General features: G+C 44.6%; 1 protein-coding gene across 6 annotated transcripts in view; it reads right to left on the bottom strand.

The window, feature by feature from the left end:
- The window catches only part of LOC137379456 (stabilin-2-like), a 171,378-nt gene that overhangs the window by 119,716 nt on the left and 23,865 nt on the right, over positions 1-27,797 (bottom strand). For all 6 annotated transcript variants that reach the window (XM_068050295.1, XM_068050297.1, XM_068050298.1 and 3 more), the window contains 10 exons: positions 27,157-27,290; positions 25,074-25,207; positions 22,390-22,472; positions 21,275-21,424; positions 15,006-15,149; positions 12,493-12,555; positions 11,039-11,155; positions 8,443-8,496; positions 4,970-5,050; positions 3,476-3,634 (listed from right to left, as the gene is read on the bottom strand). In XM_068050295.1, the coding sequence (XP_067906396.1) occupies positions 3,476-3,634; positions 4,970-5,050; positions 8,443-8,496; positions 11,039-11,155; positions 12,493-12,555; positions 15,006-15,149; positions 21,275-21,424; positions 22,390-22,472; positions 25,074-25,207; positions 27,157-27,290 (1,119 nt within the window). The remainder of the gene's footprint in view (positions 1-3,475; positions 3,635-4,969; positions 5,051-8,442; positions 8,497-11,038; positions 11,156-12,492; positions 12,556-15,005; positions 15,150-21,274; positions 21,425-22,389; positions 22,473-25,073; positions 25,208-27,156; positions 27,291-27,797) is intronic.

Below are 27,797 nucleotides of genomic sequence, written 5' to 3'. Positions count from 1 at the left end.
GGTTTCGGGTTTGGAAGGTGCTGACAAAGAAGACTTGGTGAGTTGCTGCGGTGCATTTTGTAGATGGTACACACTGCTGCCACTGTGCGTCAGTGGTGGAGGGAGTAAATGTTGAAGGTGATGGATGGGGTGCCAAACAAGTGGGTTGCTTGGTCCTGGATGGTGTTGAGCTTCTTGAGTGTTGTTGGAGCTGCACTCATCCAGGCAAGTGGAGAGTATTCCATCACACTCCTGACTTGTGCCTTGTGGATGGTGGACAGGCTTTGGGGAGTCAGGAGGTGAGTTTCTTGCTGCAGGATTCCCAGTCTCTGACCTGCTCTTATAGCCACAGTATTTATATGGCTGGTCCAGTTCAGTTTCTGGTCAATGGTAACTCCCAGGGTGTTTATAGTGGCGGATTCAGCGATGGTGATGCGATTGATGCCATGTGAGCCGCATGGAAGATGGCAGGATCCCCAAAGACACATTGTACAGCGAGCTCGCCACTGGTATCAGACCCACCGGCCGTCCATGTCTCCGTTATAAAGACGTCTGCAAACGCGACATGAAATCGTGTGACATTGATCACAAGTCGTGGGAGTCAGTTGCCAGCATTCGCCAGAGCTGGCGGGCAGCCATAAAGACAGGGCTAAATTGTGGCGAGTCGAAGAGACTTAGTAGTTGGCAGGAGAAAAGACAGAGGCGAAAGGGGAGAGCCAACTGTGCAACAGCCCCAACAAACAAATTTCTCTGCAGCACCTGTGGAAGAGCCTGTCACTCCAGAATTGGCCTTTATAGCCACTCCAGGCGCTGCTTCACAAACCACTGACCACCTCCAGGCGCGTATCCATTGTCTCTCGAGATAAGGAGGCCCAAAAGGATGCGATTGAACATCAAGGGAAGATGGTTGGATTCTCTCTTGTTGGAGATGATCATTGCCTGGCACTTGCGTGGCATGAATGTAACCTGCCACTTATCAGCCCAAGCTTGAATGTTGTTTAGATCTTGCTGCATATGGATACAGACTGCTTCAGTATCTGAGGAGTCACGAATGGTGCTGAACATTGTGCAATCAGCGAACATCCTCACTTCTGACCTTAGAATGGAAGGAAGGTCATTGATGAAGCAGCTGAAGATAGTTGGGCCTAGGACACTACCCTGAGGAACTCCTGCAGTGATATCCTGGGACTACAATGATTGACCTCCAACAAGCACAACCATCTTCCTTTGTGCTAGGTATGACTCCATCCAGTGGAAAGTTTTCCTCCGATTCCAATTGGCTTCAGTTTTGCTGGGGCTCCTTGATGCTACACTCCGTCAAATGCTGCCTTGAGGTCATCTCACCTCACCTCTGGACTTCAGCTCTTTTGTCCATGTTTGGACTAAGTTTGTAATGAGATCAGGAGCTGAGTGGCCCTGAGGAAACCCAAACTGAGCATCACTGAGCAGGTTATTGCTAAGTAAGTAACGCTTGATAGCATTGTCGACGACACCTTCCATCACTTTTCTGATGATTGAGAGTAGACCGATGGGGCGGTAATTGGCCAGGTTGGATTTGACCTGCTTTTTGTGTACAGGACATACCTGGGCAATTTTCCACATTGTTGGGTAAATGCCAGTGTTGTAGTTGTACTGGAACAACTTGGCTATGGACATGGTCAGTTCTGGAGCACAAGTCTTCAGTACTATTGCTGGAATGTTGTCAGGGCCCATAACCTTTGAAGTATCCAGTGCCTTCAGCCATTTCTTGATATCACATGGAATGAATCGAATTGGCTGAAGACTGGCAGCTGTGATGCTGGGGACTTCAGGAAGAGGTCGAAATGGCTCATCCATTCGGCACTTCTGACTGAAGATGGATGCAATTGCTTCAGCCTTGTCTTTTGCACTGGTGTGTTGGACTCCCTCATCATTGAGGAATGGGATGTTTGTGGAGCCTCCTCCTCCTGTTAGTTGTTTAATTGTCCACCACCATTCACGACTGGATATGACAGGACTACAGAGTTTAGATCTGATCCATTGGTTGTGGGATCGCTTAGCCCTGTCTATCACATGCTGCTTCTGCTGTTTGGCATGCAAGTAGTCCTGTGTTGTAGCTTCACAGCTACATATTTAAGTATGCCTGGTGCTGCTCCTGGCACTCTTTCATGTGATGAAAGCTCCAGGAATGCATTCAACTAGAGTTGGTCCTGCTACCCAACCTCACGTATCCAATGGATAGAAAATCACGGAAATCGTGGCTACTATTCCCTGATGTGTGGTGAAGCTCTCTGCTGGTGGCACACCTTCATCAAACTATCCTTCTAGCCTGAGCTTGCTGGCTCCCTCTGAAAGCATGGCTGAGATTAGCAATTCAATGTTGTGCATCCATGGACATCAGCACACAGGTGATCACCTCAAGGTACAGCTATGCAATGCACACCTTTGATTAAAAAAAACCATGTGTGGAAAATGTTAACAAGTGTAGAAAGAACAAAATAAGTATGTTGAAATATCTATGGTTAGGTTTGTAGGACCAATTAATATTATATAAGTGAATAATTAAAAAATTCTTGTGGTTGTGTTCAAAGATTACATTATATGGTATTTAAAACTCATGAAGCTATATTTCTGGACGTTTCTAAATCTAAGGAGATATGGAGGTGGAGAATTAGATATGAGTGGGGTCACTAAAAAGGGGGAAAATCACATCGATCGCATGTTATATGGCTTCATCATTAGTGAGGATTCATTTCGGAGTGTAGCTTTTCAAAGTTACCCATGGTTATGTTTCTTTTGCATCAAATTAGTAGCAGAATAAAAAGGGGCTGAAAATCCTTGGAATGAACTTCAGGATATAAAAATGCTCCTGAGCCTGTGACCTCTGCACTTGATCCTACCAGAGTATGCAGGGCCAGAAGGTTACCTAATTTAAATATTGTTGGTGGGTGCCTGTGCTTTAAGGGTGCATATCAAGCGGCCACCATAGTGGGATGGAGGAAACAGAGGCAAAGGCCTGACAATTCAAGAGACCCCAAAAGGTCGGGGGCGGGGGAGGGGGGGGCGGGGCTATTGTCCCAATTTCTTACCTCTGGCAAGTGTCAAAACCCAGACCTGGACCCCCAATCTCGGCCCCACTTTCATTGTGGCCTAGGCCAGTCCACCTTCTTTCTCTCGGCATACTGGCTATCCAATTGATCCCAGACCAGGGACGAAGGTGCTCACAGCTCGGAATGTCTATTCTACTGGCCATTTGACCTTGCTTGGGGCAGACGGAGGTTCCACTCCAAACCAGGTCCTGAGGTAACTGGCAGAGAAGGTCAACATATCTGAATCTTGTGTCTGCCTTTGTCCTCCTGTCAGAGGCTGGTCTACACGGATGGCTTGCAGAAATTCAGGGGATGAGGGGAGACCAAGATGTCAAGACAGTTTTGCAAACATTCAGCAAGACTTTTTTTGAAAATGATGAACACGCGTCAAATAATCTTTCATCGTTTCATCTGATGCCAGTTGTTACCCTGGTAATCCTGTACGTTTTGTCGTCACATCGATGGGGAAGGATTGGGAGAATGGATGGAGGAACCAGAACACCATTCAAAGAATAGATCCTGCCATTCTTGCCGAGTATGTCTGTTTCGTCAACACCTGCATCCTGGCCACCCAGCAGAATCTGCCCCTGCGCAAGAGATGGACAACAAACGTTTCAAAGATATTTTGTGACAAGCCAAGAAAACCACTGCATGTAGAAGCTATGGCTCATCCACGAATCAATATGCATCATTACCTTGGCAACACCTAGGCACTGTGCATTTCCATTCACTTATTTATGCTTCATATGAGATACACTATACAAGGCATGCTTTAGTCTAGGTAAGCTGCTTTGGTAGATACCATGGAGCCTCAAGGGCCAATTGGCAAGTTTAACTTCATGTTTCTATCAAACTGCACATTGGTCAAGCCAGTAATACTATCAAAACATGGTGTTCTTGAATTTATCCAGCAATGAGACAAACAACAGCCCTTTCTAAACCTATAGGCCCCTCAGAATCCAGACAGGATAAAACAATGAGCAAGAAATATAAGCACAAATAGGATTTAGATTCCTGGGCTTCGTTGGCCAGATTGCAGGGGCTTGTGGGGACACCATGTCATTCGTGGTCACAGCTTGTACAGCACCAAATGAGGAGGGGAAAATATAACAACTGACTGGATAAATTTAATCACTGGGTCAAAATCCGGGATCTTCCTATCTAACAGCACAGTTGGAACCTCTTCAGCACTTGGACTGCATTTTTAAAAATTTGTTCACAGAATATATCAATAGGAAGGTTAGCATTTGTTGCCCATTCCAAATTGCCCTTGAGAAGGTGGTGGTAAGCTGCCTTCTTGAACCACTGCACTCCGTTTGGTGTAGGTACACCCACAGTGCTGTTAGGGAGGGAGTTCCAGGATTTTGACCCAGCGACAGTGAAGGAACGGCGATATAGTTTCAAGTCAGGATGGTGTGTGACTTGGAGGGGAACTTGTAGGTGGTGGCGTTCCCATGTGCCTGCTGCTTTTGTTCTTGGTGGTAAAGGTTTGGAAGGTGCTGTCAAAGACGCCTTGGTGAGTTGCTGCAGTGCATCTTGTAGATAGTACACAGTGCAGCTATGGTGCGCATGTGGTGGAGGGAGTGAATGTTTAAGGTTCAAGAAAAAGGCTCACCGCCACCTTCTCAGGGACAACTAGGGATGGGCAAGAAATGATCGCTTTGCCAGTGATGCCCATTTCACATCTTTCCTCATTTCTGTTGAAATCAATGGAAATAAAGATCGGGACAGCTGTTAAAATGGGCTGCTGATGCGTTATTGCCTGTGAGACACTATCACACAAAGTTGGACGTTATATCCAAGGTAAATGTTCTGTATTTTTTCTTCATAACCTTCTGTGTTAAAATAAAGGCTGTAACATAAAATGGACTTTTAAGTACAAATGAATTCAGGCCTCGTTACTGAGCAAAGGATCGACTTACATTGTGGCTCACATTCATTGTCACAAGTTGATTTGCTAAGCTCAGGATGTTGGGTGAAGAGAGAAGACTCGAAACATCCAGCTGGTTTGCACAAAAGAAAAGCAGTATGAGGAGCCATTCACTTGTACTTCCTCCAATCTAGGATACTGTAGTCGCTGCTCAACGTGAGACCTTCTATACACTGGGAGACCAAATCCAGAGAGAGTGGCTGTTCGGCAGAACTTGCCTATTCTGTCCGCAGTAGCTCTGACCCTGAGCTACTTGTGGCTCATCATTTTAAAAGCCGTTCCCTCCCCATTCTAACTGTCACTGGCCTTGTCCACAATCCAAGCTTCAAGAACAATCACTAGGGTCAGTTTTAGCCTAACCCATCCATTGAAAACCAGTGGGATCAGATGCATCATTGGTGCCCAATTTTGTTACCCACTAAAGTCAGTGGTGACTAATATTGGGTGGGGTGTAAAACTAGCGGTCCACCTGATCCCATGGGATTCCTGCCCAGTGAGTTAGGTTAATTAAAAGTCCTCCCATCTCAATTTTTTCCCAGCCATCCTGTAACCCTCCAGTCTGAACACTGACTTTAGCAACTTCAAACTTTAGACAAGGCGAAGATGGGCTGAATTTCATTGGCCCCCTGAGGATGGAAATGGAGGCAGGGGGTCCATAAAATTGCTTTGGAAGGTGGGGTGGGGCAGAGTGCTCATCATCTTCCCAATGTCTTCCAATTTAGTCCAGGGCGGGGAGGCCCATGATGGTCTTCCCTCCCCAGGTCAGTTGAGGCCCTTTTAGTGGCCTCTTAAGGGCCTCTTCCTGCCTCCACCTCAATTTAATGGAAGGTGGAGGGGTCTGCCACCATGGGGAGACGCCGCCAGGTTTTACCAGGCGGCCTCCTAGTGGGGCCGTTGGGGTCGCTCCTTGGGGGCAATCCAGAGCCCCAGGAGGGCACCCCCAGCAGCGATAGACGCCTCCCCGACCCGGGAAGAATCCCCCCCACCCTCACTAACCCCACCCTCCCACCCCATCATGTGGCCTGCCTGAATTGTGCCAGTGACCCCGACCCCACTCACTTCTCCCGGGGTCTCAGGAGTTTTTGGTACTGCAGGACCTCCGGCAATGGCCACTGCTCCCAGTAGTGTTGCCAGTACAGCAGTGATGCTGGCCTTCTGACTGGCTGGCAGCTCTTGGAGGCGGGCATTCATTCCTTAAAGGGAGAGTCCCCGATGGTGGGCAGTTAATTGTCTACCCGCTGTGGAGACCCAATGGAGGGCCAAGGAGGGGTCTCTCCTCACCTTCTGGCCCACCACTGGGTCCCCCGTTGCCAGAACAAAATCCAGCCCAATATTTCTTGAAGACCAGAACTAGTGGCTATAAATATATAATAATCATCCATCAATCCAGCAGGGAATTCAGGAGAAACTTCCTTAGCCAGAGAGTGGTTAGAATGTGGAACTCACTACCCCAGGAGTGGTTGAGGTGAATAGCATAGGTGCATTTAAGGGAAAGTTAGATAAACACATGAGGGAGAAATGAATAGGATATGGTGGTGCAGGGAGATGAAGAGGAGTGGGAGGAGAAGACATTGGAGCATAAATGCTGGCATAGACCAATTGGTGCAGCATGGCTCATTTCTGTATTGTAGATTCAATGCAATTCCACATAATAGCCGCATTTTTAGATCTATTTTAATTTGAGACCCAACCCCAGGTTTTCCTTTTCTCCCCTTTCCCCAGATCTCCCACTTCCTTGGCACTTACACACCCTCTGTAATTTCTGCTATGCCTTTCACATCCTATGCTGTTCCAATGAAGCTCAACAGAAACTCGAGGAACAACACCTCAATTTATAGAATCACAGAATGATACAGTACAGAAAGAGGCCATTCAGCCCATCATGCCTGTTGTCATCCCCACCTGCCAAGAATGAGGCATATTAATTTTGTCATTTGAACATTGATTTTAAACTGTTGCTGGGGCAAGGAAATGGCTTGTTGAACAGATCAGTAGTGGCTGGAAAAACATTTACATACTAACAGACAGTGCTTGGAGAGACAAAAGGAGTGCTCCCTGCTCCACTTAACCCTCAATGGACTTTGATCACCAGACACTGAAAGCAAGGAAGCTCACATTCCAGGATGACTGCTAAGATGGCCAAATCCACAAACAGAAGTGGTCAAACCAGCTAGTCACATGACTAACCTGCTGGGCAACCTGCAGTTTTTTGAAATGTGCCACAGAGAAAGGAACAGATGGCAGTGCGCAACTGAAGCTGAAACAAACAAGTCTCTTGCCTGGCTGTCTCTCTCTCTCGCTTTCTCTCAAGCCACCGGACCCATGGAAGACACATAAACTTCAAGAGAGAAAAGACTCCTACATCAGAACAAGTTGAAGCGTAAACTGCGCCCCAACGAATTGCAAGATTTACCAGCAACCAAAGACTCCACATTGAACTTAAAGGACTGTAACGACCAGATATTGCCTCAAACTTTTCCCCTTTTATTCCTTCTACTTTTTCTGTCTCTATCTGCGTGTGTTTATCGTGTATGCATGCTAGCGTGGTTGTGTCGAATATTCGTAGTCATTAACCGGATTAGAGTTGAAGATTAATAAACTTCTATCTTTCTTGTTTAAATCTAAGCAAACCTGTCTGATTTCTTTGCCTAACAATTGGAGCAGCGAACAAGGATTCACTGAGGGGGAGCTAAGAACACGGTGTTTTAAAATTAAACCCTTTTACGGTTAAACCAGGTAAAGGCTGAGAGGGAACCCCTAGTCCCCTTCTCACCTGGTCCTAACACTGTGTTGGCTCTTTGGCAGAGCTATAAATTTAACCCCACTCCCTTGCTCTTTCCCCAAAACCCTGTAATTTTTACTCCCGTCAAGTATTTCTCCAATTCTCTTTCGAATGTTATTATTGAATCTGCTTCCATCACCCTCTCAGGCAATAAATTCCAGATCACAAGAACTCACTGTGCAAAAAATGTTTCCTCATGTTGCCTCTTGACTTGGCACTTTACAACCTTCAATAATTTCAGACCAAATTTTCAGACAGCAGGTGCTGGGAATGGTTCTGCTGTTGCCATTTACACTTCCACTAGTCCCATCTTTTGTTTCTTTTACTTGTTCCATTCCAGTCCCTTTTTGCTCACACATTCGTCCTTTTTGTCATTTAATCATTCCTGCCTTCCACCCTATCACAGACCTTCCCTTTTGTTCTTTCCTCCAATCCCACACCGCCCCTCCCCCCAACCCCCATGTCTGCCTTTTTTACCTGGGCTCTAGACTTGCTTATAAACTGTTACATCTCTAACTTCTTCCAGTTCTGACCTGAAACGTTAGCTTTTTCTCTCTCCACAGAAGCCGCCTGACCTGCTGAATGTTTCCAGTATTTTCTGTTTTAATTTCAGATTTGCAGCATGCGCAGTATTTTGGTTCTGTTTGTACTTTTCACAATTGTATTTCAAAGAATAAACTAACCTCAGTTGCAGGAACGATGTGATGTTTCACTAATTCCTTAAGCTTCTGCTTGCCCTGAACAAAAATGGAATATTACCACCACCACCACAAACAATTCTGAAATTACACCAAACAGATATACGCTCACATAGAAGGGTGCACTTTTCAAATTCATGCTGCCAGCAGAGAGACTCACTGTGAAATATAGAGCACGTAGCTCACAATTATTCACAAACCCAGAAAATGATCCCATGAAAATAAAGTCTTGCATTCTGATGATGGGTCATTGATCTGAAATGTTGGCTGACATTTTCAATTACCCATGGGGGCCGCAATTTTAAAAATGCTTTAAAAATAGTGCTCCTGAACGTTGTGTCTGTATGCCAACACCTTGGGGACACGCTGGAATTTTCAAAGTGAGGGCGTGGGTTGGGGATGGTTAAGTCAGAACCCTGATCACCTCCAATTAACAGCCCATGAGGAGCTAAGTTAATGGGCCCTGGAGGGCGAGAAGATGATTTTCAACTTGTCAGTCGCTGAACACAACCTGGCAGTTGCACCTGGTCCAATGTGGGCAGAAATGAAAGGTTTTCCTTCCTGAAAATGTTTGGGATCTGGGCATCTTGCTCCAGATAGGGCACAGTACCTTTCAGTTGGCTCTTTGCCCACTTCTGTGCACAGTGAGGCCTCTGGCCCTGTGCTGTGCGGCCTCCTCACTTCTGCAAGGCAGCAGTAGGCCCCAACATGGCTGCTGTCTGCCCTTGCTGCTCGTGCTGTGTAAACAGCTCTCATCTCCTGGTAACACTTGGTTCCACTAAATGACCTCCGAGCTCGCCTCCAGCCCAATTAGGGTATTCACATCGGACGATTGCATCGCGTGAGCAACACAGATGGGGCATGGGGTAGAGATCCAGAAATTTTCCGGATGTCAGGTTCCCAAACTCAAAGTGAAAATCGGTTAACTCGGCTTCTCTCTCCACAGATGCTGCCTGATCCGCTGAGTATTTCCAGCACTTTCTGATTTTATTTTACATTTCCAGCATCTGCAGTATTTTGCTGTTGCTTTGAAATAGTGCCTTTCACATCCTCATAATATCCCAAAATACCTCCCACGCTATTGAATTACTTTAGAGGTACAGTCACTATTGTTTTATTGACCAGTTTGTGCACAGCAAGATCCCACTAACAGCAATAGGATGAATTAATCTGATTTTGGACGAATTTGTTGGGGGAGAAATTGTCATTAGGACACAGGGAGAATACCACTGCTCTGTATCCATGTGCAGTGGGATTTTTACAGCCATCTCAACAGGGAGATGGGCCTGGGTATAACATCTCATCTGAAAGATGGCGCCCCTGGCAATGCAACACTCTCTCAGTATTGCACTGGGAGTGTCACCCCAGATCAGGGATCTGCAATCTGCAGCTCTTTAACATCTCATTTCTGGCTCCTAATCTTTTCCCGCAGGATCACATTATCATGAAAAAAAGCCTAAAAAAAATTAAGTCACGGAAAGTAAGTGCCGCGTTTTTATTATGGGGATAAAAGTCTAATCGTTATGCTGCACTTTGTGGTTTCAAATGATTAGTTTAACAAAAAACGTCATTGTGCTCTAAATAAACCTGTTCGAGTGGAATAGCTACACCATGGTAATAGATAATGCCTTTGGTTCAAGGAATATGTTTTATGATTGTGGCCATCATTGCTTCTTATATAACAGATGATAAATTATTCTGAATGTGCTATTAGAAGCTATTTTTTAATCACAAGAATCAAAAGCCGAAAATATTGTCCTAATTCTACGCATCTTAAGTTAGTTTGTTTTAAAGATGACTTTACTGATAAAATTATCGTCAGAAAATTTCCACTTATCCCAAGATCTGTTTCTAAAAACACGAAGACAAAAAGCATTCTTTTAGCTTTATATGTAAATTTCTTATGACATTTTTTAATTCAAAATGGGAAGGTGTTTTTCCATTAAACTAATGTGGTTCACAATTTTCACATTTTCTTTTTGAACATGCTTATACATAGTTCATGCAAATTGGCACATAAAACCTGAACAAAAAACGTGAGTTGGGTTTATTTTAATTTCGATGTTTTTCTATTGATACGTAAATTCAATACATGTATTTTATTTATTCAATAACGCACTGTATGAGAGACACTTAGCAATTTGCCGGGTTTTGGTTTAGAAATTCTGAATCTTAATTTTCAGCTCCCAATGGTTTTTATTTTAGGCAATTTTTTTTGATAAAGACTCTTCAGGTACAAAAGGTTGCTGACCCCTGACCTAGATTGTGTGCTCACGTCTCTGAAGTGGGGTTTGGACTCATGCCTTAGTGCTACCACTGAGCCAAGGCTGACACCAAAACAAGGATATTAAGATGTAAGGTACCTCTCAACCGACTCATTTTAACCGAGGTGTTAAACAACTCCAAGGGGTGAGAAAAATCATCATAGTTTGTGTGATTCCTAAACTGGTTATTTACTGGCTCTGCAAAAACTTCACTCCCGCCAAAACGCCTAACATAATTCCAGTCTACCAACAAACTGCCGGAGGAGAGTTATGTACTGTAATAAAATCTGCATATCAGAAAATTTTTATTTTGTTACCTCTGTTGAAAGCAAGTAATCTAGTGTTTCATGTTTCATGGCACCGAAAGCACTGTTGCTTGGGACGAAAACTGTAAATGGTCCAGACGTTTCTAGAAGTTGGGCAAGATCACATTTCTGGTTGTAAAAGGAGAATGTTAGTCAAACGAGAGGAAAGATAGAGTCATAGAGTTATACACCACAGAAACAGGCCCTTCGGCCCATTGTGTCTGTGCTGGCCATCAAGCACCTAGCTATTTTAATCCCATTTTCCAGCACTTGGCCCATAGCCTTGTATGTTATGGCATTTCAAGTGCTCATCTAAATACTTCTAAAATGTTGTGAGGGATCCTGTCTCTACCACTTCTTCAGGCAGCGTGTTCCAGATTCCAACCACCCTCTGAGTAAAAAAATTATTTCTCAAATCCCCCCTAAACCTCCTGCCCCATAACTTAAATCTATGCCTCCTGGTTATTGACACCTCTGCTAAGGAAAAAAGTTTCTTCCTATCTATCCTATCAATGCCCCTCATAATTTTGTATACCTCAATCAGGTCCCCCCTCAGCCTTCTCTGCTCTAAGGAAAACAACCCTAGCCTATCCATTCTCTCTTCATAGCTGAAATGCTCCAGCCCAGGCAACATCCTGGTGAATCTCCTCTGCACCCTCTCCAATGAAATCACATCCTTCCTATAGTGTGGTGACCAGAACTGTACACAGCACTCCAGCTGTGGCCTAACTAACGTTTTATATATCTTCATCATAATGCCCCTGCTCTTATATTCTATGCCTCGGCTAATAAAGGCAAGTATCCCATATGCCTTCCTAACCACCTTATCTACCTGTGCTGCTGCCTTTGGTGATCTATGGACGAGTACACCAAGGTCCCTCTGACACTCTGTACTTCCTAGGGTCCTACCATCCATTGTATATTCCCTTGCCTTGGTTAGTCCTCCCAAAATGCATCACCTCACACTTCTCAGGATTAAATTCCATTTGCCACTGCTCCGCCCATTGTACCAGCCCATCCTGTAACCTAAGGCTTTCCTCCTCACTATTTACGACACCACCAATTTTCATGTCATCTGCGAACTTACTGATCAAACCTCCTATATTCATGTCTAAATCATTAATGTACACTACAAACAGCAAGGGTCCCAGTACCGATCGCTGCAGTACACCACTGGTCACAGGCTTCCAATCGCAAAGACAACCCTCGACACGAGAAACATTTACACAAAGCCACCACATGTCATTTTTATTGAGCAGGACAAGCTGAGTAGGTGACGTGCTATTAATTTTCTCATTTCTTTATAAGACTGTCACTAACTGCTTGAAGCTGTTCCTAAGTTCTAACTTACACCTTTTAAAGAAGCCAAACGGGAATGTATTTTTGAAAAGGCCATTAAAGGCGACATTATTTATTCTTACTTGAAATTTTTGAATTTTGTGATATAATGCTTTACTGGTTCTTACCTGCAGTAATTCCTTGTATCTCTTGAACTTTGCAGTTTCTGAAATTATTGTGTACAGGGTTTTCTGATGGAACGAGGGAAAAACACAATCATTAATACCCGCGGAAAATGGACCTTGCCAATATTCCTTCCAGAACAGGAGAGCGTAACATATAAAATTGTGGCACATTTTTCTCTTTAATTTATGTAGTGTTCAATGGTTTGATTGATCTGGGTTTGATTGCTTTAGTCTGTCAGTGTTCACTGTGCTTGATTACTTAAGCCTAGTGTTTTGAAGCTGAAACTAAAACAGACAGCTGGAAAGTTCTAGCAAACAGACTGTGTTCTGAGAAAGATATTGTATTGAAATCTTGTAAGTGCTGAGATATCTTAAAATACAGTAAATAAACCAGTTGTTGGTTTAGAACTAATATCATATCTGCATTGCTTTGAGATAAGTCAGATAGATAAAATATCCAGCAAACCAGCGAAAACATAACATTTTAGGGGAGTTGAATGATCAAAGTTGAAAACTAAGAGGGTTAAATTGGAGAACCGGTTACAAAGACTAGGCTTGTATTCCCGTGAGTATAAAAGATTAAGGGGTGATCTAATTGAAGTGTTTAAGATGATTAAAGGTGTTGATAGTGTACATAGAGAGAGAAAATGTTTCCTCTGATGGGGGGAGCCCAGAATAAATGGGCATAACCTTAAAATTAGAGCTAAGCCATTCAGGGGTAATGTCAGGAAGCACTTCTTCACCTGAAGTGTAGTGGAAATCTGGAACTCTCTCCCCCAAATAGCTGCTAAAGCTGGGCGTCAATTAAAAATGTCAAAACTTATATTGGTAGATTTTTGTTAGGTAAGGGTATTAAGGGTTACGGACCCAAGGCAGATAAATGGAGTTAAGATACAGATCAGCCATGATCTAACTGAATGGTGGAACAGGCTTGAAAGGATTGAATGGCCTATTCCTGTTCCTATGTTGTCACATGAGTTAGGCAGGTAGAGGAAAATCAGACAGGGAGGGTTAGAATCGTAGAATCATATAAAGTTTATGGCACAAAAAGAGGCCACTTGGCCCATTGTGTCCATGCCGGTCAAAAAACGATCCACCTATTCTAATCCCACCTTCCAGCATTTGGTCCGTAGCCCTGCAGATTATGGCACGAGATGTTATCGAGACTCCTTTTGAATGGGCTGAGGATCTCTGCCTCAACTACCCTTTCAGGCAGTGAGTTCCAGACCATCACCACCCTCTGGGTGAAAAAGCTTTTCCTCATCTCCCCTCTAATTTTTCTGCCATTCACTTTAAATCTATGGCCCCTCTTCACTGACCTCTCTGCTAAGGTGAATAGACCCTTCACCTCCACTTTATCCAGGTCCCTCACAAATCTGTACATTTCAATTAGATCTCCCCTCAGCCTTCTCTGTTCCAAGAAGAACAACCCCAGTCTAAATCTTTCCTCATAGCTGCATTTTTCCAGTCCTGGCAACATCCTCATCAATCTCCTCTGTACCCTCTCTAGTGCAATTACATCCTTTCTGTAATGAGGTGACCAGAACTGCACACAGTACTCAAGTTGTGGCCTCACCAATGAGTTATACAGTGCCAGCATAACCTCCCTGCTCTTATATTCTATACCTCGGCTAATAAAGGAAAGGATTCCATATGCCTTCTTAACCACCTTATCGACCTGTCCTGCTACCTTCAGGGTTCTGTGGACATTCACTCCAAGGTCCCTCACTTCCTCTACACATCTCAGTATCTTCCCATTAATTGTGTATTCATTTGCCTTGTTTGACCTCCCCAAATTTATCGCTCACACTTCTCCAGGTTAAATTCCATTTGCCACTTTTCTGCCCATCTGACCAGACCATCAATATCTTCTAGTAGCCTACAGCTATCCTCCTTGCTATCTACCACACGGCCAATCTTTGCGTCATCTGCAAACTTCTTGATCATGCCCTCTACATTCACGTCCAAATCATTAACATCACCACAAAAAGCAGGGGACCCAGTACTGAAAAACTGGGTGAGATTCTTAATGGGCATGCAATTTTTCTTGTCTGAGTTCTCTCACTGAATCTCACCCTGATATTTTCTATAATTTAATTCTGGGATGTGGGTGACACATAATCCAGTATGCTTAGTTGTCTTGATGGGAGTGGAGTCACATGTAGAACAGATCAGATAGGGTGACAGGTTCACATCGCTGAAGGACATTAGCGAACCAGTTGGGTTTTTACGACAGTGGGGCAGCTGTCACTATCGTCTTCTGGTGCTGGCTCACACAGTATCAGATTCACTACTCGTCACAGTGGGATTCTGAACCCATAACCTTGAGGGTTGCTCGGCCAGTCCCATAGTGATCAGACTACTACTCCCTATACAATGCCTAACTGCGAAAGTGGAATATTTGCTTCCACTCAAAAGGCAATATTCTGTTAGATCATCGCACAAGTTAAGCATTCAAACAGAGTGAATTTCATTTCCATAGTTATCCACTACACAAAGCAGCTGTGTGAGTTTACCTGCTTGCTGCTTTTAACTGTGGGTTCGATACCATCCATCACTTTATCAATAATGTGTATCAGGCCATTGGAGGCAATGACATTCCCAGTGAGAATCCGTGCCTTTTTGTTGTTTCCATAAATGCGCAGCTTTAGCTGGTTATTCTAATGAAGAGAAACACCAAAGATAAAGACAAAGAAACTTAAATCACATAGCGAATTACAGTGTTTGAGGATCTATCTATAACTCTTGGTATATTGCCCTATTTACAGATTCTATCAAGTTCCATTGCTCTTTAGGGCTGCATTCACTGTATAATTGTAGTGTCAGGGATAGGGTCCCATCTGACCTCATATGGAGAGAGAGTGAGACTGCCTCCTCTGTGGAATCTTTCTCTGCTTCACATCAGAGCCAAGTTGGGCCCTGAATCCAGCTGTAAGCTGCACCTTCTTAGCTTTGGTGTGAATCCGAAAACAGCCTCACACCACTGCAGTTATAGTGTGAATGCAACCGAATTGAATGTACTTTTATACACATTTTCAATCAATCAAGTACGCTATACCAATACTGCTTTGTACTGATCCTGAATCTTGCAGGATGAGAGAATCAATTAAGATAAACTGTGTAAATAAAGTCCCCAGTGTTCATTCTGGGTTGTTTAGTTCTAGGTATGTGGACCATGTTTTGCATTCTGACTTTAACGATACAAATAGGAAGTTTCCGAACTGCTTGATGTCCCAGGTTTGCCTGCCACAGTGCTGATTGTGCATTGTACTAGTGCTCATAGGAAGGATGTAGATTGGAAAAATCATGCTTTCCCTTTTCCTGCTTTAGAGCAGTACCAAACAAAAAAACACAAAGGAATGTTTTGTTGTTATTATTGGTTGTCTTCAAGTCCTGAGACACACAACAACAAATTAGCAAATGCATGAAGATGTCTTTTGGTCCTATTACATGATATTGTTTATTTGGGAATTGTTACAATTGCAGCAATACTAAGACTAGACACTAGCGATCTCCATCAGGCACACTCCAATTACTCGTCTGTCTGATATATGAATGCACAAAACAGCAGGCAGGGAAAGACTGTCTGGTTTATCAACACCTGCCCACAAGACATGATGCCTGGAGCATTATGACTAGATACTTCCTACAAACCCTACCCCAATACACCCTGCAATCTCCGCAGCCATGTAATCTTATGGGAGGGACAAAAAATACGGCTAAGTTCTTCTCTGCCCCCTTCAGGTGATGAAAGCCTGTCCAGGAGATCATTTTGACCGTGCGCCTGTTAGCTGTTAGTCCACTTACCTTCTACACAATGTGAACTCTATCCCAGTTCCACCAGCATCTACCAGAATTTTCATGGGGTAAAGCCTAGCATGTCAGGAATGTCATTTCACATCTCTCTGAAGTCAAGTTGTACCCTGAATGTGGATGGATACTCTCAGTTTGTCCCTGCACAGCACAAGTTGTTCGGCACGGATACCGAACCAAGAGTTATTCCCTTGAATATGGAAGATTTAAGGGGTGATCTAATTAAGAACACAAGAACTAGGAGCAGGAGAAGACCATATGCCCATCGAACCTGCTCCTCCATTCAATAAGATCATGGCTGAACTTCTACATTAACTCCATTTTCCTACCCGATCCCCATTTTCTTTGATTCCCTTAGTGCCCAAATATCTATCCCTCCCAGTCGTGAATATTCTCAACAATTCAGCATCCACAGTCTCCTGGGGTAGAAGATTCCCAAGATTCACAACTCTCTCAGTGAAGAGGTTTCTCCTCATCTCAGTCCTAAATGGAAGCCCCCTTATCCTGAGAGTTCCAGACTCTCCAGCCAGGGGAAACCTCCTCTCAACGTCTACCCTGTCAAGACCTCTAAGAATTTTAAACATTTCAGTGAGATCACCTCTCATTCTTCTAAACTCCAGGGAATATAGGCCTAGTCTTCTCAATCTCTCCTCATAGGACAGCCCTCTTATCCTAGGAATCAATCTAGTCAACCTTTGTTGTACCTCTTCTAAGGCAAGTATATCCTTCCTTAGGTAAGAAAGCCAAAACTACACTGTTCTCATCAAAGACATAGATAATTGCAGCAAGACTTCCTTACTCTTATACACCAACCCTCTTGCAATAAAGACGAACATATGATTTACCTTCCTAACTGCTTGCTGTACCTGCATGTTAACTTGCTGTGATTCATGTACAAGGACCCCCAAATCCCACTGAATATCAACATTTACTAGTGTATAAGTGAATAATTTCACACTTCCCCAAATCATACTCCATTAACCACCTTCTTGTCCAATCACTTAACTTGTTTATATTTTTCCAGCCTCTTTGCACCCTCCTCACAGCTTGTTTTCCCACCTAACTTTGTAGTATCAGCAAACTTGGATACATTACACTCAGTCCCCTCATCTAAGTCATTTACATAGATTGTCAACAGCTGAGCGCTGATCATAGCAGCACTCCCCTATTTACATCCTATCATCCTGAAAATTACCCGTTTATTCTGACTCTGTTTTCTGTCTGTTAATCAATCTTCCATCCATTACCCCCAATCCCAGGAGCCCTAACCTTGTGCAACAGCCTCCTGTTTGGCGGCGCAGTGGTTAGCACCGCAGCCTCACAGCTCCAATGACCTGGGTTCGATTCTGGGTACTGCCTGTGCAGAGTTTGCAAGTTCTCCCTGTGACTGTGTGGGTTTCTGCCGGGTGCTCCGGTTTCCTCCCACAGCCAAAGACTTGCAGGTTGATAGGTAAACTGGCCATTCTAAATTGCCCCTAGTGAAGGTCGGTGGTAGGAGAATGGTGGGGATGTGGTAGGGAATATGGGATTAATGTAGGATTAGTATAAATGGGTGGTTGATGGTCAGCACAGACTCAGTGGGTCAAAGGGCCTGTTTCAGTGTGGTATCTCTCTATGACTCTATGTATAGGACCTTATTAACTGTCTTCTGAAAATCCAAATATACTACATTCACTGCTACCCTCTTATCTGTTCCGTTTGTTACATTCTCAAAAATCTCTAATGGGTTTGCTAAACACAATTTCCCTCTCATTAAACCATGTTGACTCTGCCTAATAATATTCTGACTTTCCAAGCGTCCTGTTACCACCTCCTTAAGAATAGATTCTAGCATTTTCCCTGATACTGATGTCCAGCTAACTGACCTATAGTTCCCTGTTTTCATTCCCCTTCCTTTCTTGAATAGTGGCACTGCACGCGTTACCTTTTTTAAAACCCTACGGTGTAGGCCATCAGGTCCAGGGGATTTCTCAGCTTTTAGTCCCATTAATTTTTCCAGTACTTTTTCTTGACTAAGGTTAATTACCTTAAATTCCTCACTCTCAGATTCTTGGTCCCCCACAATTTCTGGTATGTTCTTTGTGTCCTCAATTTTGAAAACAGACAGAAACTATTTGTTTAATGCTTCTACCATTTCCTTATACCCCATTATAATTTCTCCTGTCTCTGCCCCTAAGGGTTGGTTGTAGGGGGAGAAGGGGGGCGGTGGATCAGGTGGGCTGCCGGTCCTGGGGGTGGGGGGGGGTAGGGGGGGGTTTGTCAGGTACCTGAGGAGGGGGAGGTCAGAAGCCTTGTGGGAGGGGATGGCAGGCCTGAGGGAATGATTGGAGGCCTTTAGCGGAGGCAGGATGCCTTGAAGGGGGAGGGGAAATTGGCATACAAAGGCCAGGAGGGCGGGGAGAAATCTGAGGATGGGGGGGCAGGGCAGAGAGGTGGGGGGTGGGGGAGAGAGGTGGGGGGTGGGATTGAAGGTCTTGGGGGCAGGTTGGATACCTCGGTATGGGGGAAGGATTGGAGTTCAAAGTTTGAAGCCCAGGGTGGGGAGGGGGTATTGAAAAAAGATTGAAGTCTTCAAGGTGGTAGGGGATCGGGGGACTGGCACTTGTTGATGGCGGGGGGAGGGTTCAGAGGCCTGTTGGTGAAACACTATTCAAGTTTGTAGGCCCTGATGGGGTAGGGAACAGAGGCCTGGGGTGAAGGTTGTTGGGGAGGAAGTGCACGATTGGGGAGACTTCTCAGGTAGGCCCCTAGATCCAGGAGGTAGGTATGAAGACACTCATCTCTTGAATCCACCAAAGTCCTCACCTCAGTGAAGCTGCTGGATTTTCCAATACTCGTGAAACCCGCCGACAGCAGTTAAAGTTGAAAAACTGAATTACAATGAGGATTGCAGCCCATTATCATATGCCCACCCAACATCTGGCCTCAGTTAGAGCTGGAAATGGGCAGGTTGGAGGCAGGTTTGGATTGGGAAACAGAGGTTTCCAGACTTTAAACCCCCACCCAATCCAAACCCGCCCGTTTATTGAGGTTAAAATTCTCCCCTATGTGGGCGAATGGACCCATAAAGGATGAACCTATTAGAGAGTGCCAGTAATGTCCAGTTAAAATTCTTAAGAAAGTAAATTAGCTTTGAGAGTTTGTGTAAACAGAGCTATGGGCTGAAGGTTTACTGTAGATTTTACTTATTGAGTCAATAATGCCAACCAATGGAAAAGCTCTTGAAAACCGAGATGCAATGTTGAATAACTGCAACAAGGTTTAAGTTAAACTAACACAGCCTTATAGCAAAGAAAGCATCAATTCCCTTCGAGTTCTTTATAGAATTATAAATGATACAGCACAAGAGGCAGCCATTTGGCCCATCATGCCTGGTTCTTTGATACTAATCCAATACTTTGATCCAATACTACACAAGATAAGAGCACATGGTATAGGGGGTAACGTATTAGCATGGATAAAGGATTTGTTAGCTAACAGGAAGCAGACAGTAGGGATAAATGGGTCTTTTTTGGGTTGGAAAGCTGTAACTAGTGGAAGACCACAGGGATCAGTGCTGGGGCCTCAACTATTTACAATCTATATAAATGACTTGGATGAAGTGACCAAATGTATGGTAGCTAAATTTGCTGATGATGCCAAGATAGGAAGGAAAGTAAGTTGTCGACTGGGGGTAAAGAGTCTACAAAGGGATTTAGATGGTTAAGTGAGTGGGCAAAAATTTGGCAGATGTGGGAAAATGTGAACTTATCCACTTTGGCAGGAAGAATAGAAAAGCAGTATACTATTTAAATGGAGAGAGACTGCAGAACTCAGTGGTACAGAGGGATCTTTGTGTCCTGGTACATGAATCACAAAAAGTTAGTATGAGGATACAGCAAGTGATTAGGAAGGTAAATGGAATGGTGGTGTTTATTGCAAGGGGAATGGAATATAAAAGTAGGGAAGTTTTACTGCAAAAATATAAAAGCAAAATACTGCAGATGCTGGAAATCTGAAACACAAACAAGAAATGCTGGAAATACTTAGCAAGTTTGGCAGCATCTGTGGAGAGAGAAGCAGAGTTAACGTTTCAGGTCATTGACCCTTCATCTGCCAGACATGCTGAGTATTTCCAGCATTTCTTGTTTGTGAAGTTTTAGTGCAGCTGTACAGGGCCATGGGGAGACCTCCTCTAGAGTACTGTGTACAGTTTTGATCTCCTTATTTGAAAAAGGATACAAGTGCATTAGCAATTCAGAGAAGGTTCACTCAACTCATTCTGGGGATGGCTTATCTTAAAGGTTGAACCGGTTGGGCATGTGCCCGTTGTAGTTTAGAAGCATGAGAGATGATCTTATTGAAACATACAAGATCCTGAGGGGACTTGATACAGTGGATACCAGGAGGTTGTTTCCTCTTGTGGGGGAGCCTAGAACTAGGGGACACAGTTTAATAAGAGGTCTCTCTTTTAAGATGGAAATGAGGAGAAACATTTTTTCTTTCAGAGGGTTGTTAGTTTGTGGAATTCTCTTCCCCAGAAAGCAGTGGAGGCTGGGTCATTGAATTTATTCAAGGCTGAGTTAGAGAGATTTTTGATAGACAAGGGAGTCAAGGGTTATGGGGGGGCAGACAGGAAAGTGGAGTTGAGACCACAACCAGATCAGCTATGATCTTATCGAATGGCAGAGCAGGCTCGAAGAGCCAAATGGAGTACTCCTACTCCTGAGCCCTATGTTCCTAGTCCCATTCCCATGCTCTTTTGTCATAACCTTGCAAATTTTACCCCTTCAAGTTTTTGTACAATTCCCTTTTGAAAGTTGTTCTTAAATTTACTTCCACCGCCATTTTAGACATTTATTTACTTCCAGGGTTGTAAACTGAACAATTTTGGTGGACCTTTAAGTAGCCGATAGAAGTTCACAGGTTAGAAGTTTATCTTGGTTTTTTGTCTGCTGCTAAAGCACATGTTTCCTTTGCATCACAAACTCACCACCTCTTTAAGTATAGTCACACCCGATCTCCCGGTCAAAGTGTAAAAGGCACTGATGGCATTTAAATCCGCTGTGCTTAACTGGCCTGCAATGATGTGCAGCTTTGCAAGATACTGTGTTCTGTCTTTGTCTGTCAAAACACTGTTTACCTGGGTTAAAATGTGAGAAATTTGTTATGAGCAAAGTTTACATATTTGCATCAGGTGTCTAATCTGTTTCAGTACAGCTGCTTCAAGCTGCATGATGAACTCTATTATCAGGAAAAAACAAAGATCTTGCATTTATATAGCACCTCTCACAACCTCGGGACATGCCCGAGCTTTACAGCAAATGAAGCACTTTTGTTGTAATGTAGGAAATGTGGCAGCCAAATTGTACACAGCAAGATTCCACAGAAAGCAAAGTGATAATGACCAGGTTTTTTTTTAGTGATGTAGATTTGAGGGATAAATAGTGATCAGACCATTGGGCAGATCTCCCCTGCCATGGGATCTTTTACATCCACTTGAGAGGGCAGGTGAGGCCTCAGTTTATCTTATCGGGTGGAGAGGCTTAGGACACAAGGGCATAACCTCAGTACTGGGCAAGTCCTTTGACAGTGGATGCCAGCGTACAGAGGGGGCGATGTAAGGCTGAGGTGCTGGGGAAGGCCTAAGGTGGAGGGTCCTGGGGCATAGGGGTGGGGTTGAGGAGGGGAGAACTCCTGCTCCTCAAGGATTTTTCACAAAAGTAATATTTGAAAACTTACAGAAGTTAAAATCCCGTCGCATTACCGATGACATCATAGGCCCCGTGACTTTGTAACATTAAGTAGGACCCGTCCCCTGACTCAGCCCCCCACCCCCTCCTCCTCCCCGCCTGCTTGCAGTGGGGGGGAGCATCAACCAACCAAATTTGATGATGATGTGATGTCATCAGGTGGGGTTAGTGAAACCTCAGGAAGTGACTCAGCCTCATCTTAACCCTCACCTCCATGTACCACTCTCACTGGACCAGAGGAGTTTAAAAATCAAAGCACAGAATGTTCAGACAGAAAGTACGCCAAGCCCCAGCAGTAACTTCCCTTACCTTACTCCCCAGAAAAGTCATAAATAGGAATGATTCTTTAACTTACATCAACTGCTTTAAAGGCCTTGTCAGTGGGTACAAATAAAGTGAAAGGACCAAAATTGGTCAGTGCTTTGGAATAACCAGTACCTGGGAGAGAATAAAGGTGTATCATTATAGAAATACATAATGAAGTCATTTGAAAAATTCTATTTTATGACAATACCAATGGAAAATATACTTAAACATATCAATACAGGAAGCATTTAAATGATAGGACTAATTTACCTGGGGTAGAACATAGGAACTGCTAGTTGGAAAATGACAAGTCCATCTAATTCACCCTTTACTACTCTGGTGGTCCCATGATACAATGATAATGGAGTCGTTAACCAATCGTAGCAACCAATCTCTGCTGATTAGTCTCCAACAGACTCAGACATTAGGTAAGGAAAATCCTCAGTGATGGAGAGCTTTGGACACCATGGGCTGGATTTTACTAAGCCCTCGACATCGTGATCCAAGGCGGCAGAGGAGGCGGAACTGAAGATGGCTCTGGATGAGACCCACCACGGACCTCGACGCCGGGGCAACCGGCGGTGGCGAGGCTCTGTGGCGGCCCCTCTGCCACTGGGCGATGGGACCACTATTTAAATATGCAAATGAATAAAATTAATGAATTTACATAACACTTACCTCCAATCAGGAGGGCCCGCAGTGACCTTCGGTGCGGCATTCGGCACTCCCGCGTCTTCAGATCCCCATCCGGGGAAACGCGGTGCCACGCTGGCGGGAGGGGGGTGGAGGTAAGTTTGTAATTGCGGGCATTGGGAGGGGGGGGTGTCAAATAAACATAATGGGTGTAGGGATGGTGGGAAGGGTTGAACCTTAAACTTTGTGCAGTTTCGGTGAGGGGGAAGGTCAGATGTTAAAGACAAGTGTTTTGGGGGGGGGGTGGGGAAGGGCAAATAGTTATTTTAATTGTTCTGAGGGGGTGGTGGGAAAGGGGCATTAGAAATTTATTTATTTAATTTTGGGTGTTAGGGCTTTAAAAATTTAAATTGGGCGGCAGCGCCAGTGCACACCGGCAGCTGATGCCATTGCCGGGGACGGACAGCCCGCCCCCTCCACAAGATTTTGGCGGAGGGGTGGGCGGCCCACCCCAGCTGTTTAAATGAGTCATCACGCTTGAGACTGCGGTGGCTAAATGCGGGCCGGCTGCCATTTTTTAAACTTGCTGTCATGATTGGCAGTGGGCTCTTAAAATCCAGCCCCATAGGTCCAAAGGTACCTGTTTCACCCACGCCTGCTACACTCACCACATGTCACAAATTACTCCTATATTGTATCCCAAAATGTTATTTTTTTTGAAAGAATCCTAATTTCTTTCAGGAACTTACAGGAAATTGTGGACTCATAGCGCCCTGATTTCCCTCAATTTAAGTTATTGCCCAGAAGCACATGACCAGGGAAGCAGTCCTTCATTATGCCTAAATTTTTCAACAAGCCCATTATTATTAATTGCTATAAAAAGCCAAGAGGGAGCAGATAGTGGGGGCCAAATACCCACTATCCCGGCGATTCTCGAAGTGCGGTTTGCGGAGAGTCCTCCGGGCGGTCCCCGGGTTTGTCCAAAAATGCAGTCACTGATGCACAATGCCACGGCCGAGACCAGACAAGAGAACAGGCCAGAAGCCTCATTGTCGCCAGTCGCGTGACATCACACAACCTGACTGGCTCCCGCGTGCGTGGCACGAGACATCATAAGCACGAGCAACAACAATGTAGTTTTATTAGCAAGATTTATGTTACTGTTGACTTTGTTTGATTAATATAAATATTAGATTCTCAGAAGAAGATTATTGTGATGATTTTATAACACATATTCGAATGTTTCAAATAAGCTTGTTCTCATGTAGTATTAATGTTTATAATATGAAAACATCTTTACTTTTCTTTCTGGCATGAATTAATAATTTATGAGTGATATTTAATTAAAATATTGCACATAAATTTATTACATTTAGTAACAAAAAAGCAGCAAAATATTAATAGTTTCCGGAAGTTCCCATTAATTCTGATGAGTTTAAGGTGGCGCGCGAAAGCGTGTGGGGTCTTTTGCCCCGCCTTGGTGGTCCACGGAATAAGTTTGAAAGCCACTGCACTATCCCATTCCACCTCTGTAACAACACCCAAAAGCCTGTGGGTTCCTTCTTTGTATATGCATGCCTGGTCCCGAGGATGTCAGCGGGGGAAGAGGAGCTAAGTGTCAGAAGATGCTCGAACAGGTAAATATTCTTTTACTTTCCTTGTGGGGCTGGGAGAAGCTGGAGTGTCCTCTGGACCCCACAGTGGAAGTTTGTCTCCCCTGCCGCAGACTTCACCCTTTCCCGAATAGGTGACCACCAGGAGATATGCCTTGAAGCCAATTCCTCCAGCCATCTGGTGCTGACCAGCAGACTTGTCATTTTCCCTCCCCCTTTCTCCCACCCCGGAACAGATGGGTATTGTAAGCGACCTCATTCACCAACCTCGCAAAACCCCTTCCATTGTTAAAATCAGGCCTGGAGTTGGCATAAAATTAATTATTGGATAGATTAGATGGGGTAGGATAGCTTTTCCAAACAGCCAGCACAGACATCAGAGGCTGAATGGCCTACTTCTGTTTTATATGGCTCTAGGATTATATTGTCTACTGAAAATCTGGGAAAACTACAGCTTTTTATGAAAATTGAGGAAAAGGAATGTTACCAAAAAGCAACATGGCTGACGTCAGTCGTCCCTGCCATTGACCACCTGACTGAGTGTTCAGCTCCATGATTCTCTCCATGATGTTTCCGTAGCAGACAGAGCCATCTCCGGTGTACCCTTCATTGCAGGTGCACCTAGTTGAGGCATTCACACAATGCATTAAGCTTCCCGATCAGCATTTACATGTATTAAAACTAATTATCTTTTGTTAGGCCAGTTTGGCCGCCTGTTAAAAGCTCTGAATCACACTGGTCCCGAATTTCCACAGGCGCTGGGGGTACCATCAGACACCCACCCTAATTGAGGCAGGAGTCCTATGCAACACACTGTAAAGGAGCAGGGACCAAGCTGAATCAGCTGTTCCTGGGATTGTCCAGTCGCACTCGTCACAAGGAGCTGGTCTGGTCTCGGCCAGAGTGCTGCATCCAGTTTTGGGCACCATACTTTAAGAAGGATGTCAAGGCCTTGGACTGGGTGTGGAGGAGATTTACCAGAATAGTGCCAGGGATGAAGGACTTCAGTTATGTGGACAGCTGAGAGAAGCTGAGGTTGTTCGCCTTCGAGCAGAGAAGGTTAAGAGTTGATTTCATAGCGGTTTTCAAAATCATGAAAGGTTTTATCGAGTAGATGGGGAGAAATTGTTTCCAGTGGCAGGAGGGCCAATAACCAGAGGACACAGATTTAAGAACATTTGCAGAAGCATCAGTGGGAAGATGAGGAGAAATGTTCTTACACAGCCAGTGCTGCATGAGTGGGGAGACGGTGGCGTGGTGATAATATCACTGGACTAGTAATCCAGAGGCCCGGGGTAATGCCCTGGGTACATGGGTCCAAATCCCACCATGGCAGCTGGTGGAATTTAAATTCAGTTAAAAATGTGGAATTGAAAGCTCGTCTTGGCAATGATATTATGAAACCATCGTCAATTGTCGTAAAAACCCATCGGGTTCACTAATGTCCTTTCGGGAAGGAAATCTGCCGTCCTTACCTGGTCTCTCCTACATGTGACTCCAGACCCACAGCAATGTGGCTGACTCTTAACTGCCCTCTGAAATGGCCAAGCAAGCCACTCAGTTCAAGGACACTTTGGGATGGGCAACAAATGCTGGCTTTGCCAGTGATGCCCACTGGCATTAAAGAATTAAAAAAAAAAAATCAATGGTATCTTTTAAAGGGGAATTGGATAAATACTTAAAATGACAACATTTGCGGAGCTATGGGGAATGAGGAGGGGGAGTGGGACTAATTGGATTGCTATTTCAAAGAGCTAGCACAGGCACAATGAGCTGAATGGCCTCTGTCTGTGCTGCGTGATTCAATGAAGACCAATGTCACTCTGTCTCATAGGGTGCTCTATGACAGGGAGTTCCTGCTGGCCTATCCTGCTGGGATCTGTTAGAGGACTGGACATCGGGTGAGATATGGAATAGCAGCTTGTACATGACTGCCAATGGGCCCCACTAGGGATGGGGAGCAATGGGAGAGGTCGGAACCTCAGAGATTAGGGCATTTAAAAAAAAATCTGGATTGGAACCCTTTAGACAGAGGTCCAAAGAGGAGATGGCTGGCATCTCAGGTTTGAGGGGTACTGAGTATTCACCCACCAGCGGGCGGGCAGGGGGATATTTCAGCTAAATAAGAATGTGATAAATAGGACCAAAAGGAGGCCATATGACCCCTTGAGCCTGCTCTGCCATTCAATGATATCATTGCTGATCTTGTACCTCAACTCCACTTTCACTCCACCTGGGGCAAGACAGGTATCAGAGCTGTGCTGCGAGTGCCTGCCAGCCCTGGGCATTTGAGGTGCCATCCCACTCACACCTAAACTCCACTGAACCAAGCAAAGTCCAGCTGGTTGAACGACGGAAGTTGTGATCCCAGCGTAACTGCTAAGACTGTGGCCTAAGCCAGCCTATGTCTTCAGGCCATCAAAACTGAGTCAAAAATGTATCAAATTTAAGGCATGTTTGACCTGGTCACAGGCGAGGCTAATAAAACAGCCTCAAGTGATTCATTAACTTCCCTCAGTAAACATTAGACATCATTACCACTTGAACATCCATTTACATGAACTTCTTACTCAATCTGTCCTGGGGCAACCGTGACACAGTTGGCATTTTTATCGCATATATTGTTCGTCTTGCAGGCATCAGTTAAGTCGCATCCTATTCCCGCTGACAGATTCTCGTAGCCTTCCTGACACTGACAATGAGACTAGAAGAGAGAAGAAAATAACGGTGTATAACGCTGTAGGATTATTGATTAACTCTTGGAATATATGTTCCACCATACAATATGTTAAAATTTGCAAGTCTTCCTTTCTTTCTCTTTAGACGAAAGTGGTGTTTTGGTTAGTATAAAATACGTTTTATGTAAACATTTTGGGCAGAATTTGGTGTTGATGGCGGGGCTCACGACGCCAGGCCGAAAATGTGGGGAAAGCCCCGCCTCGGCCATTTGGAGTCCCCACCCACATGCCGGTGCGAATCCACGGCGTCAGGCCAATTAACAGCCCTTTAAAGACGGGGATCCCGCCTCCAAGAGCTGCCAGCCAATCATAGCCCTGCCCTCCCAATCTCAAACCCCCTCCAGCCTTACACTGCTCTATTGGCGACAATGCCTTCAGCTGCTGAGGCCTGATGCTCTGAATTCCCTCTACCTCTCGATCCCTCCCTTCTCTTTAAGACACTCCTTACAACTAACATCTTTGCCCAAGTTTTT

This window comes from Heterodontus francisci, chromosome 18 (assembly GCF_036365525.1).
Source record: "Heterodontus francisci isolate sHetFra1 chromosome 18, sHetFra1.hap1, whole genome shotgun sequence".
Taxonomy (NCBI): domain Eukaryota; kingdom Metazoa; phylum Chordata; class Chondrichthyes; order Heterodontiformes; family Heterodontidae; genus Heterodontus; species Heterodontus francisci.
The sequence above is the reverse complement of the archived record's forward strand: the minus strand, read 5'-3'. Positions and strand labels throughout refer to the sequence as shown.